Consider the following 14,197-nt stretch of genomic DNA (forward strand, 5'->3'; position numbering starts at 1 on the left):
GTACAAAACCATTGAAATTCCTCGGTTATAGTTAGTATAACTAGTATAACTCGCACGCCCGCAATCTACTGCTGATGACGTCACATATTACATCGTTCATGACATAATCAGTGACATCACTGATGACATCTAAAATGACATCACTGATGTCATCATCCAAGTGACAATCTGATACAAATCATCATACACTAGTATAACCTTTCAAAATACTTATTTAAATATTGTACCAAACCCCATTCACTTTATGATGTCATCAGTGATGTCATCTGAGATGTCATCAGTGACGTCATCAGTGATGTCACTGACCATGTCATGAATGATGTAATATGTGACATCATCAGCAGTGGATTGCGGGTGCGCGAGTTGCACTTAGTACATCTAACTATAACGGAGGAATTAGTGAAATGTCCAGCTAACTATAACACCCCAAAAACTATGGTTTTTTCAGTGAATATATAAATATATTCACTGATATATATTCAATATTCCTCCAACCGCCTTCCCAGTCCCGGAGATAGATAGATAGATAGATAGATAGATAGAGAGATAGATAGAGAGATAGATAGATAGATAGATAGATAGATAGATAGATAGATAGATAGATAGATAGATAGATAGATAGATAGATAGATAGATAGATAGATAGATCGTGCATTAAAACCTGCATAAACACATAGAAACAAAAGGGTCTCCCATTACTGAAATAGGTGGAGCAGTTAAATCTGCCCAACCACTGTATCACTGCACTGTTCCAATTCAAGGCAAAAATAGAATGTGTGTATGTATATTCACACTCTTTCAAGTCGCAGTGTGACATATCTTCTCAAGAGGCACTTCCGCAAAGTATTTGAGGTGAAAACTGCCACATTTGAGTGCACCCTAGTTTTTGCTGTGAGTAGCTTACCAGCTGGATTGTAGCTGAAATTAATCAAATGTGATAGTTTCCATCCTGACTGAAGCACCTTTACAAATGTGTTCATCTAAATAAAACAATGGGTCAGTTCTTATGAGTTGTTTAGTGTGATATAATAAGAATTTTAGTTCTCTTTTGCTACCTAGCGAATGACTAGACCTCTCAAATAGTGATGTTGAATTCGGGAAGAAAGTCTGAAATATTATAGGTTCATTGAGGTGAAAATCGAAAGAAACCTCAAAAATAAATCTTTTCTTGATTCTGAGAAGTACAAAATTGCCTGTGAGGCACACAAAGGGTTCTTGAGTTGAGAAAACCTGTATCCCCTCTACACGCCTGGCTGGAGTGGGCACTAATAACCAAGCAACCTTTCATGTATGAGGTCTGCTCTGTGTATGGGTTCGAATGAACTCTTCATGAGTTGAAATAGAACTATGTTCAGGTGCTAGTCCTGGGGGGGGGAAAACTCTGAATATCTCTTTCGTGAACTGTTTGTTGATTCTGCAAGAGCAGAAAGAGAGAAATATGAGTGACTATATCTTGATATTGCTACAAGCCGTACCTTAACAGATGTATGTACCAACAGCGACTGAGATAGCGAGAGGAGATAGAATAGTTATCTGCCAGGTGGTTACACTAGTAGAGAATGCACGTTTGATTTCAAGCGCCATAGGCAGAAAGGTTTCCATTACGGTTTACATGTCTATATCGTGGCTTCCGCTTTGATTTGGAGAGAACATACCTACAGTCCTGAGGAATATTGAGATATTTGTATTCATTAAATTTAGGAGCTGTGTGAATAAGAGGGGAGAGGTCAGGTGAGTGTGAAGGACCTGGACTTAGTTCATCATCTAAAGCTTACAGGATGTTAGTAGGTGAACGTGGTTGCAATCCAATAGCACTAGAAGCTACACGAACCATGGCTGCATGGGCCACCTGGGGGCTATCGGGATGAGACGACAACACTCTGCTTTCCTCTTACTGAGAACCTTTGGTATTAAAGGTATCGGTGGGAAAGGTAGGAATAGATCTTGGATCATATGTCGAAAGGTATTCTCACAGGATCCTGGATGTAGATGCCACCTTACATGGAACTGTCATTTGAAGTGTTTGTTTGCTGCAAAGAGATCTAGAGCCAATTTGCCCCAGAAAGAGAAGATCATATTTAGCGTTGACTGATTTCTAGTTCTGCTTAGCAAGTCTGCTAAGATATTGCTAGTCCTGGAAACCTGTTCGACCCAAAAACTTATTCTGTATGTTGCTAGCCAGGCTCCAGATTTTTCAAACTTCCTTGCACAGCACCAGTGATTTTGTGCTGCTTTGTTTGTTCATGTATTGTATGCTGGTGGTATTGCACGTGCAAACTAACACCAAATACGTTGCTATCATAGGCAAGATAGCTTGGAGACTGTGTTAGATAGCTTTGAGCTCTCGGCAATTGATATGTGTGCTCTTCTGGAGTGGAGACCACTTTCCCTGAATTTGCAGGTTCTGTAAATGACTGCCCCAGCTCTTCAGGTAGGAATCCATAGTCATTATCAAGTGAAGCATTTGGGGTAAGAATGTGAGGCCATCTGAACGGTGGGAGGTCTGGGACCACCAGGCTAGAGCTTCCATTATACCTGGGGTGAAGTTCACCAGGCCCTTGAACAATCCTTTTATTTAAATCTATTGTTTTTGTAGCTGTTCCTGTAATTCTCTTATTTTCAAGCGTGCAGGAGCGAATATATTGATCTCAGAGAACATGATGCCCCAAAGCTTACTGAACAAACCTATTGAAATGTTTATTTTTTTGAATAGTTCGAGAACCAATTCCTAGAGCCTTCGTGGCTTGTCTTGGGATCAAAAGTCTTTGTCTTGTACATTGTCTTGTACATTATCTAGTGTTGTGGCCCAGGAACAGTATCATCTTGTATGGATAAGTTGATTATCTTTAATAATTCACAAATGATACCTAGTTTGTAAAACAACTTTAGGAAAGCCTCTGTGGCCTTGGATACTTGAAATGCTGTTGGAATTTTTATCAATCAGCTGTCGAGGTAGGCGAAGACCTGATGGCCATCCTTCCTGAAAAAAGGTGCCACAGGGGCTAAGCTATAGGGAAAAATGCATTTGACACCAAATGGGAGAACGTTGATGTGTGGGTGGGGATGTGGAAGTATGAATCCTGTAACTTCAGAGCTGCCATGTTGAGTCAAGGAGCATGAAAATGTAAAAGGATTGTTTCTGGAAATGCTGGTTTAATTTCCGGAGGTCTATGATGGATTGCCACTCCTCTTAAGCCTGTTCTTTGCTGAGATTGTGGACCTTTCTCTATGTAACCTTTGGTTAGCATAGATAGCACATCCTTCCGAAGCAGAGGAGGTGGGCGCCTTCGCTTTGGTGGAGTGGTGGGTGGAATTTGGGTGAACTGTAATGTCGGACCATATGTGATGAGATGCAGGACTTATTTTAATGATGCTATTTTCGGCACATAGATTACATAATTTTGGAATTCTTTCTCCCACAGGATGGCATAAGCAGCATTGGAATGTTGTCTCTGTAGGGTGAGCTAGCCTAAGGGATACTGAGAGGGTTATTAAGTCTGCTACCCCTGGTATCCTCCTTGATATGGATGTGTCTCTTTTGTGGGTCCCTCTAAAGGGTATTTCTTTGAAAATTGTAATGTGCAAAAAGATCTTGCGGTGTCAGAGTCAGTCTTGACTGCTTTCAATGCATCGTCAAAGTGCTTGCCAAACAGAGCGTCGCCATGGTTAGGGAAAAATATTAGATATATTTGTAAATCAGGTTCTAAATGTTGTGGCCTTGAACCAACCTTGTCGATTAAGGAACAATGACCCAGCCAATTGTAGGAATCCTAATGAAACTATGTCTATAGTACAATCTATGTTTTCTGATGAGGACAGTTTGCCCCCTGTAGAATCTTCTTTGTCTCTGGCCCTACTGTCTCTTAGCAGAAATTCTATGTTTGTGGCAATGTCTGACCACATCTGGCGGATATACCTGCCTGTACTGAGAGTGAATTGGCAGACCATACACTAGCAAGGGATATAGTTGAGAAACTCCCCTTGCTAGCCAGGCGGTGTTAGGAATGACAGGGTTTCCCATGATTGTAATTCCTCCAGGATATATCTACAATTGGAATAGGTCTCACAGCCATTCTATTTAAAATCATAAAGAAAACAAACCAAGTGCGTGTTTGCAATTGGAAGTTGGAAGCGTTTGGCTGCTTGTTCCCTAAGGGTGTGGAGATCATCAAACTTCATCTGGTGGGGACTGCTTCAGTTGTGGGACCTCTCTCTATCATCACCGGAGGTGACGGAACATTCCTAGGATGCATGGGAATATTTGACACTGTGGTCATTCTTGTAGTGCCAGGAGCATCGGAGGATGCTGACATATCGGACACGATGTAATCTTGCACGCTCAGGAAAGTGTTTGTAGTAATCCTGTAAAGTGCCCTGTAGTTCTAGCACTATAGATACTCTGAAGTTGAGGGTGGAGCCAAGTGGTGTAGTGGCTCCTCATATTATCTCTTAATATTTTATTAGTCCCCTTCATTCTTGACATTAAATTCTAAAGGGTTATGTGTCTTTGGTTCTTGTTTACAACTACAGTGCTTTCGTCGTGGTTCGTATTGTCATCAAGATCATCGTCGACGAGGCAGAAGTGGACAAATAGGTGGGCAGGTTATGAGTATTTCTCTGATGTACTGTCAGAGCTGAAGAGGGGGTTGTAGGGTCTGCCTTTGATGAAGTTTTTTCCAATTTTTCTCTCTCTGTGAGAAGTGCCATATGAAGACTCATGGTAAGTCTTTTTTATGGCTTTTCTGCATGCCTTCGGAAGACTCTTGGTACAACCTCTCCCTTTGATCACTCCTATGAGGTCCTCAATGTCTTCATCAGAAGTGACAGATTTCAGTATCAGTAGCCACAATAATAGCCTCATCTCTTTAAAACATGAGAGTTTTTGAGGAAAAGGTTAGACATATTTTGTAGTCCTTTATCTTGTTTTCTGCTTCTCTGACATATTAGTTCCAGGGACAGAGAAATTAAACATCAAACATAATGTTGGATGATCCAAAAAGAAGTAATAGCTGAAGAGACTCAGCAGAGCCCAGGGAGACTTTCTTCACAAGACATGCATAGACAATCTCAGGAACTCAGCCTCTGTTGGGAGTGTTTCAGATGGTGCTGTCTCCTGATTTGTTATAGTTCACGTTTGGTCCTTTTAAAAAAAAAACGACATAGATAGGCTATTAAACTGCCTTTTCCATTGCCATTATAGCCAATAATAGTGATACGTGCTGCATAAGTATGGCACCATGGGACTCCCACTTCGAGGACAGGGAATGATTCAAGCAGGTGAATCTATGAAAGATCCAATACTGAAGAATTATACTTAAACTAATAAATATCATACGAAAGGAGGTGGTCAAATTTAGAAAACAAGCAAAGAAATGTGGCTTTCATATTGATGAAAAAGAGAACAAATAGTGCTTGCTCGAGAAATTACCCTCCTACATGAAATGTATATACACCACAAAATTGAAAATAGTTTTTATTGTGTAAAATACGATGTATTAGTGTATAATAGATATGTGTTTTGTATAAGGTTAATGGGAAATATATATATATATCTAAGATACGCTGTTATAAGACATACTTTTAACTTTTTACAATACATTGGATTATATGGGTAATATTAATGTGAGGTAGGTGGGGCGAGGCCACGCAAGCGTCCAAGATGGCCGCTTGCCCTTGAAGCTCCGTCAGCCGGACTCGCTACACGCTCTTTTACACCATAAAAAGCCACAATTAATGGAGCAGAAAGCTCCACACTGATCTCATGAGGCGAAGAGGTATCCAGCAATATCTTCCAGTAGCCGTGGCGATGCTCTGTTCCGGAGATTCTATTTGCTGCATGAAGGGGAGACAAGATCCGGAGCCACGGCCTGTGGCCTTGCGGACGCTGCAGTGGAGAGCTGCAGCGGCCTGGTTGTGAGGTGAGTGGGGGCCGCCAGTCAGTTCCCAATGCCGGTATTGCTTTCCCCATAGTTGCGAGGCTGCCCTCCCCCGCACCCCATCGAGGCGCTCTCTGAGCCGGGCAGCGGGCCGGCGTGTGTTGAGCACGCCCGTCCTGGAGTGTACCATTTTACTGGGGGACCGCATCGGGGACAGGGCCTTCCGGGTCCCCAATTGCCGAGGGGGTTCAGTGTGAGTGCGGGTGAGTACTCATTCATCAATCATACCAATGCAAACAACACAAAGAAACATCAATGGTGCAATATATGCTGGAATCTCAGTATTCACAACAAAAAGCCAATACGTGTTTTGAAACATATATATACACAATTTCCAATTTATCTTCAATTGTTAATTTGTAACTTTGGCTTATGACATAAAGTCACTTTATGTTATGGGCCAAAGTTGTGTTGTTTGCATTGGTATGATTGATGAATGAGTGTGGATGAATGTACAATAGAATGTAAAAATTTTTGTAAATATGAGAATTGTTTTTGATATATTGAATGTCACATTTCGTGTTGTGTACACCAGGTTTTAACATTTGTATAAAAATCTGTTAAATCATACACCTAAACAAGAGTGAAAAAATTCAAAAATAAGAAAGAAATAAATGAATTGGATTAAAAACCATCAAACATATTGTCTTATCCGTATGTTTTGACCAAATAGTTGTCTTATCCATTGGTAGCGGCATTTGCACCTATTATGTTTATTATGACGAAACACCTGACACTGTATCGCTTCAATATTGTTCCCTGATTATTGTGTATTAAAACTGGAAAATAAAGATTTAAAAAAAAATGTGTGCTATTTACAGAATCGACACAACTAATTGACACCCATACAAAGATATGAATGACACGGCAGCGCTTGTCACCTGTGCTTGCTTGGTATTGCTTTGGTTATGGGATAGTGTTAGGAAGTAAACAAAGGTTGTAAGAGCACTGTTCCGAGTATGAAGAGCCATGAAGGCGAGGCCTTTATAAGAGATGCCATCTGCAGTGTGTGGGTTGGGCTCTCATTAAGCTGTACCCCATGGTCTGCCAATGTTTTACAGCAAATGGGTTCTCAACAGATTACCACTTTGCCACTCCTTATTCTGATCCTCCTCAAACTAAAATCTAGTCCCTGATTTTCCTGAATGTTATTTGTCCTTACAATAAGAATAATTCTTTGCTCATCACATCATGTGTGAACCCCATTTCTGACATTTCCCTATTGACATAAAATGCACTTTATTATTCCTAAACGTGTGAAATGTAAATAACTAAATTCTACCCATTCTTTACTTCTCTATCTGAGCAGTGCACTGCACACAAAATTGCTAATCAATGAAGTTGCATTTTGATTTAAAATTATAAACAAAATGCACGATCTATTGGTTTTGCCAATACTTGTTACTCATGGACCTTTCAACTCATTGAGAAATTCGCTCTTTTATTTGCTCCTAGTCTTTTGACATGTATCAACTTAGCATCTGTTAAATTAGATCTTATAATGATTGCGATAATTAAACAAGATAATAACCATCCCGAAGGTCAAAATAAGTAAACCAATCTCTTACCCATTCAGAATAGAGCTTAGTTTCAACCCTTGGCACAAGACTGACGGCTTTTATCATTACATCATAAACATTCAACAAAACGATTTCATAGTCCTCGAAGTTTGGTTCTAACACAATTGAGCCATTGTCAAGAACCAGTCTCATAACGAAACCTGAATGTTCATAGGCCCGTATGGAATTCTGAAACAAAAAAATACAAAAAATTGCATGTTTTTGCTAAACAATGAAATCAGAAATAATCAGATATTGACGGTACCATTTTAGCACTGCAGTTGACGAGTAATTCATACTTTATTCAAATAAAATGTGTTCCATCTGTAGAATGAAATACCTGGAAAAACTGTGCTTTTTAGTTCTGTCTTTCTGAACAGTGCATCTCTAATTTTCTAATACAGAAATTGGGCGTTGGGTCACCCTCTTTAGCTATCAGCTTGTTGGGGTCAGCACCCTACAGCCACTGCTTTGAGAATGTGTCAATCACATCTTGCATCTCCCCACAAACGTATACTTCTCTCACATCTTGCTATATTGGTTGTTTGGTTTCAGATAATCTGATTACAATACATGAGGAACTGCTTAACATCTGAAAAGTAAACTTAATCCCCACAAATTCAATTATTTGTGGTATGCATATATTTTATGCAGGAAATTATGCTTTTTATTTATTATTTTTAGTACAACAACATTTTTCAATTTTTTTTTTCCATGACTAGAATGCACTTGACCTTAAGATGTCTGACCTAATAGGTTTTGTGTGTTTATACATTAGGGCAGTTTGATCCTAAAATAGACGTCTCAGCATCTTGCAAGAACCCAGCTCATGGCCTACTCCCCCACCCCCCATGGGTCATGGTGGTCCTGGATTCTGCTCGGCCCACCCTCCTTGTATGTGTTTCCATGTGGTGCATATTACTCTCGGCTAACGTTTTGAGCCACCTGTGCCTGGTAGCTCCTCAGACCAGCTTCCTGAACTACTCGTTTCTTTTCAATCCTGACCACCTGGCAATCCCACTGACGTATTTTGTGAGCCGTTTACTTGGTATGGTGAGTGTCCAACAGCCACCAAACATGGTATAGCTTACCAAAATGTTACACAGTGTTAATGCATCTTAATATCTTGAAATTGTAATGCCTCATCACTACCACTAAAACCATTTCCACAACTAACACCACAATTGCAATTTCTGTCACCATTAAAACCACCACCAGCATTAATACGCCGTCGCTACAATTTAACACCTTTACCACTACCATGTGTTTGCCTGTATGTAAGAAAAAGGGTGACAATTAGTCTGTTTGAGAGGGGCACACAGGCTTATTCACAAAGGCATTTTCTAGTACATAAAGTAGTACTCCTGTATTACTCTTTCATGTGCTCTAACCTTTGTGAATTGTCCCCAAAAGAACTAACATGGAAACAAAATAAAATAGTTTAAGGATTATTCATATTCAATAAGCCAAATAGAAAGGGCTGTGCCATCTTTGCACTTTTACTAATACAGAGTAGGATGTTAGGGGCAGATTCACAAGGGCATGTAAAAAGCTCATAAAAGAGTCTCCTGTGCTACTACTTTCCATAATCATAAATGCTTTTGTGCATTAGGCCCTAATGTGTGTGTGCCATCAGTAATCTAACAAGTGTTGGAAATGGAATCTCTAGTTAGAAGAAGCATGCACCCTGTCCAAGCAGGGACCATCACTCTAGTCAGGATGAATCAGACACACAACCTAAGTTAACCTCTGCTCACCCAATGGTAGCTTGCCACATAGCAGTCAGGCTTAAATTAAGAGGCAATTTGTAAAGCATTTGTGCACACTTTAATTACAGTAACTCGATGAAGACACCACAAAGACAAAATACCAGGTTAGACGAATAGACTATATTTATAGTACTAAAACAGTACCAAAACGACAAAAAGTAGAACTCAAGATATTAATTTTTAAAGATTAAATGCGAAAACAGTGCTTAGAAGTCACTAGCGGTCAATAGGTTACTTGAGGTCGCGAGGGACTAGTACAAATCCAAAGTTCAGGCCGACCGCAATGGAGGGCAGGCCGGCTACAGAACCCACGCAGGGTCCTCTGAAAAAGTACCTTTTGTGGCGCAATGTGTCAATGCCAAGAATACGATGTGTCGGATACGATTCACGCAGTCTGATCACTGTGTCATCATGGAGTTTTGCAGACGATGTCGAAGGATCGGTTCTGCATCGTCTTTGAGCCGCGCAGGATTGGAGCTGTGTCATCTGTGAGCCTTGCAGTCGGGACCTGTGTCTTCATCTATTCAGTACTGCTTTGGTGTCGAACAGTGCTATGTCGTTTTCTCTTGTGCAGTCAGGTTGATGCGCTGGTTTTTGCAGCAAAACTGCTGCAGACCCACTTCCGAGGCTCAGGACTAAAGGCGGCACCACCTCAGGCAAGGGTAAGACTCATGAATTGCAGAGTCCAGCAGCACCAAAAGAGTTGCAGATGTTTTTTGTGACCCTGAGACTTCTTGAAAACAGGAGGCAAGCCAGAAAGCCCTTAGAGAATCTTGAGTTAAAGGATGTAGAGAGCAAGTGCAGTCCCTCTCACTCCAAGGCAAGAAGCAGCAGGCAGCATGCCAACACAGCTGACCAAGTGGCAAAGTGGCAGTCCCTCATATAGCACAGCAATCAGCAGGCCAACACAGCAAAGCCAGTAGCAAAATGGCCCTCCTGCAGCACAGGCAGCAGATCATCTTCTAGGCAGAATGTCATTGGTTCCAGTAAGTCCTGCTTTGGTGGTGTCAGGGGTCCAATGCTTATTCCCAAATGTGCCTTTGTAGTGGGGGAGACATAAAGGAGGCCTTTGAATATCACAAAATTTCCTGTCTTTCAGGTCCTGGCTCCAGGCAAAATAAGGGGGGCAGGGAGGTTTGCAGCTCTGTGTGGGGAAAGGCACAGCCGTATTCAGGTGCAAGTGTCCTCTCCTGCTTCCCAATTTACATCAAGAAGGTCCATCAGACTGGTGATGGGCCATGAGGATGCAAATGTTACACCCTAGATCCCTTTGTGTGACTGTCTAGAGAAAATGTACGATGCCCAGCTGTCACCCTAACCCACATGCATCTTCAGAGACAGACAGAGACACAGAATGGTTAAAGCAAGAAAATGCCAACTTTCTAACAGTACATATACCTAGTCACCCTAAATGACATTTTTAAACCAATGATATTTTAGATTGTGGGTCAAGTAAATGAAGAGACTGGACCTGGGTATTTATTCACATCTACTTCATAATAATTCAAACAGTTGTAATATACATCTGTGCTTGTCCTGCGGACCACCTTCAAACAATTGTCAAACACATTAATATGTTCTATTATACATCAAAAAATACAAAACGTGATAACACTTTACTGCAGTACCACATACCATAAATAACTCAAAAGTGCTCTCATTGACCTCTTGCTCACAAGTTTTTTTGTGTTTTTTTCTTTGTCCTCATTTGGTCCTTAACACCTTTCTGCAAACGTTTCTACCACTGGGTGTCCCAAACCTCATTTACTGGGAAAAGGAAAGAGAAGGGGATTTGCTTTTTTATTTGCAACCAAAGCACCCTTGGAAGCGAGATCCATCCTCATTTATTTCCAATATACACCAAACTACACAAGCTTCACTGCTCAATGAAGAATGGAGCCACTGCTCATAAGTCTTTTGGTGATTTGTGAGCGAGAGGTCCACAATGTTTTTCGTAATTACAGACCTCTGCATTATGTTGAATAATAGACTGGTCACAAGAGCACTCTTGAGTTGTTTATGTTACGTGTAGCTCTCAGACATGTGTCTAGTATATTGTTACCATGATTTTTCAATCTAAAGAGTGTTAATTTTAACATACTGATTTTGTGACCATACGTGCACATATATCCAGATATCAAGTGCCCATTAATTGTTATGCTAACATACTTAGTGAAACCAAAGGCCTTAAGCTTTTGGGTTTCAATGTTTAAATTTTTACATGAGAATTGTTTACTTACACGTTCTCGCCTCTGCAGGTGCATACTCAAGGCTTCAATAACTAATGAAAGGCATTGTGTATTGTAGCGATAGTAAAGTACAGGAGGAAATGTTTAGCAAGAAAAAGGTACGTTTACAAAGTTGGAGACAGGTTCTCATGACAGAGAAAAGGATGCTCAAGGTTGATCAAATGTTCCAATTTGGAGGTGTGGGAGAAAAGGAGGGTATTGCCAATTGCTACTGAAGGAGATGAGAATGTACAGGAGACAATGATGTGGGTGTGTGTATTTTGATGTTACATAGTTATGAGCAGATAACTTTAGGGCTTCACGAGGTGGCTTTAGTGCTCTCAGAGTTTGACATCATGCTACACAATATTCTTTAGATTTGGAGCACTTGTATACGAGTCTCCATTATATGGACACCTGACCTGGCTACTTTGATACATTTAGTGCTCCCCGAATGTTAGAATTGAGTAGGAGAAGATAGATTTCTTAGATTTACTAAAGACTAGGCAGGAGTATTGGATCTTGCATTTTAATCTTCGGATTCTCTTCCTCATCTTTTGCATTGCTGCCACAGAGTTTCTAGTTTGATTTTTATTGTTTAGACTGAATTTTATTAGGAGATTCATATTTATTCTGGTGATATTTTAATTATAACTATATGCTTCTGCGACTCATTATATGAGCTTCTCAGTTTGCAATAAACCCCTTTAACTTCATCTAGTAGTCCTGGCTTTATTGTGTAACTACATTAGATTTGTTGCTGTGATTGAAATTGATGTTAACTTCCTTTTACCTCACCAGGAACAACAAAGGTCTATGGAACAAAAAGAAGTGAAAATGTACGGGCTCAGAGCTTTCTCCAGTGAAAAATCGAATTTAGCGGTTTTCACTACCAGTACATGTAAAACTCAAAAATGCATGTCCTATCTTTTAAACACACTGCACTCTACTCTTGAGGCTACCTAGGGCCAACCTTAGGGGGGGGACTTGCATGTAATAAAAAGGAAGGTTTTGGCTGGCAATGAGTTTAATTTGCCAGCTTGAAATGGCAGTTTAAAACTGCACACACAGGATCTTCAATAGCAGGACTCAGCGATGTATAAGGGGCTATTGAGTGGGTGGCACAATCAGTGCTGCAGGCCCACTAGTAGCATTTAATTTACAGGCCCTGGGAACATATAGTGAACTTTACTGGGGACTTGCAAGCAAATTAAACATGCCAATTGTCGATAAGCCAATGTTTTTTTTGATAATCACCTTTATTGGATTTTCAAAAACACGAAAATTCATTGGCAGCAGATTAATCATCATTGAGAGGAACTTGGCTTTGTACATAGTCAACAAGACATGGGCTACCCGGCTGAGCTGGGCACTACAGGTCGAATATTCATTGCAGATGCATACAATTAGACAGATCATGACAGTGGCAACAGATTATACCATTTACCCCACACTTTACAAAATAATCCCAGACAACCCCGGGCCTCGAGGAGAGACTCCTCCTGCATCCCACACCAATCCAGTCCCCTCCTCCATTTCTGCACCGTCAGCGCCTTAGCTTGGGACAAAAGCGCTGCAATATCCCTTTTTGCCACTGCCACGGCCGTCCCCAGAAAGCGCTTATCTGCCCTGGAGCTATCCAGGCCGTCGAACACCCCCAGCAGCATACGTCTCGGGTCATGGGGAACCACCCATCCCAGGTCCTGCGTGAGTTCAAGTTCAACCCCTCTCCAGAACGGCGCTAACGCCGGGCATTGCCATACCATGTGATAGAAGTCAGCTGGCGCGGCGTCAGAGCACGTACATGCTGGGAAAGGTCTCATACGGGCCCGGAATAGGCGCAACAGAGTGAGGTAGACTACATGAAGGTAATAAAGTTGGACCAGGTGCAGCTTGGAGGATGTGGTCAGGATTTTGGGTGCCATAAGGGCATCTCGCTAGTCCGCCTCCTCGAGGGGACCCAATCATCCCTCCCATCGAGCCCCGAGCCGGTACAGGGATGCGGGACCATTATTCACCAGTGACCGGTATATGCGGGACACTCCTCCTCTCCCCAGGTTCCCGTCATCACCTGAGCCTCCAGCGGGCTGAACTCTGGAAAAGAGGCAGGGGATGGAATGTGTACAGGGAGGGCATGTCTGAGTTGTAAATATTTATAGAATTGGGAATGGTGAAGGGCATGTTGTTGTTGCAGGTCGACAAAGGATCGAATGTGGTCTCCCACCCATACGTCTCCAAGCAACGAGATTCCAATGAGATCCCAGCGGGGGAACCCCTGCAGGGACGAGACCTCACATAGCCAGGCCCCGTTCCAGAGCGGGGTTTGTCGAGTAAGCTTACGGTTCCACCGCACATGGCGCAGGGCTGTGCGCCAATCCATAAGTACCTTCCTCTTGACAGGGGGTAGAGTCTACAACACCGGGCTACCGTATAGGAAGGACTGGATCGACGCGAAGTCCGTTATGGCGAGCTCCACTCGGTATGCCGGGTTGGAGCAGCCGCCCGCAAACCGATAATCCAATGTTACAGTGTTTAGAGTACAGAGCATATACACTTTAGCACTGATTAGAGTGTGGTAAAGTGCCTAGAATCCTAAAGCCAGCAAACGCGAAGTCAGCGAAATAGGAGGTCAGAAGGCAAAACGTCAGGGCAAAACATGTCAAGGACACCCAGTCTAACAACGAGCATTGTCAAAGCCAACAGGT

General features: G+C 41.8%; 1 protein-coding gene across 1 annotated transcript in view; it reads right to left on the bottom strand.

Moving 5' to 3' along the window:
- The window catches only part of DNAH7 (dynein axonemal heavy chain 7), a 1,812,153-nt gene that overhangs the window by 1,543,691 nt on the left and 254,265 nt on the right, over positions 1-14,197 (bottom strand). The window contains exon 11 of the mRNA XM_086955398.1: positions 7,505-7,684. Coding sequence (XP_086811524.1) covers positions 7,505-7,684 — 180 coding nt within the window. The remainder of the gene's footprint in view (positions 1-7,504; positions 7,685-14,197) is intronic.

Source organism: Lissotriton vulgaris, chromosome 2_1 (genome assembly GCF_964263255.1).
Source record: "Lissotriton vulgaris chromosome 2_1, aLisVul1.2, whole genome shotgun sequence".
Lineage (NCBI taxonomy): Eukaryota > Metazoa > Chordata > Amphibia > Caudata > Salamandridae > Lissotriton > Lissotriton vulgaris.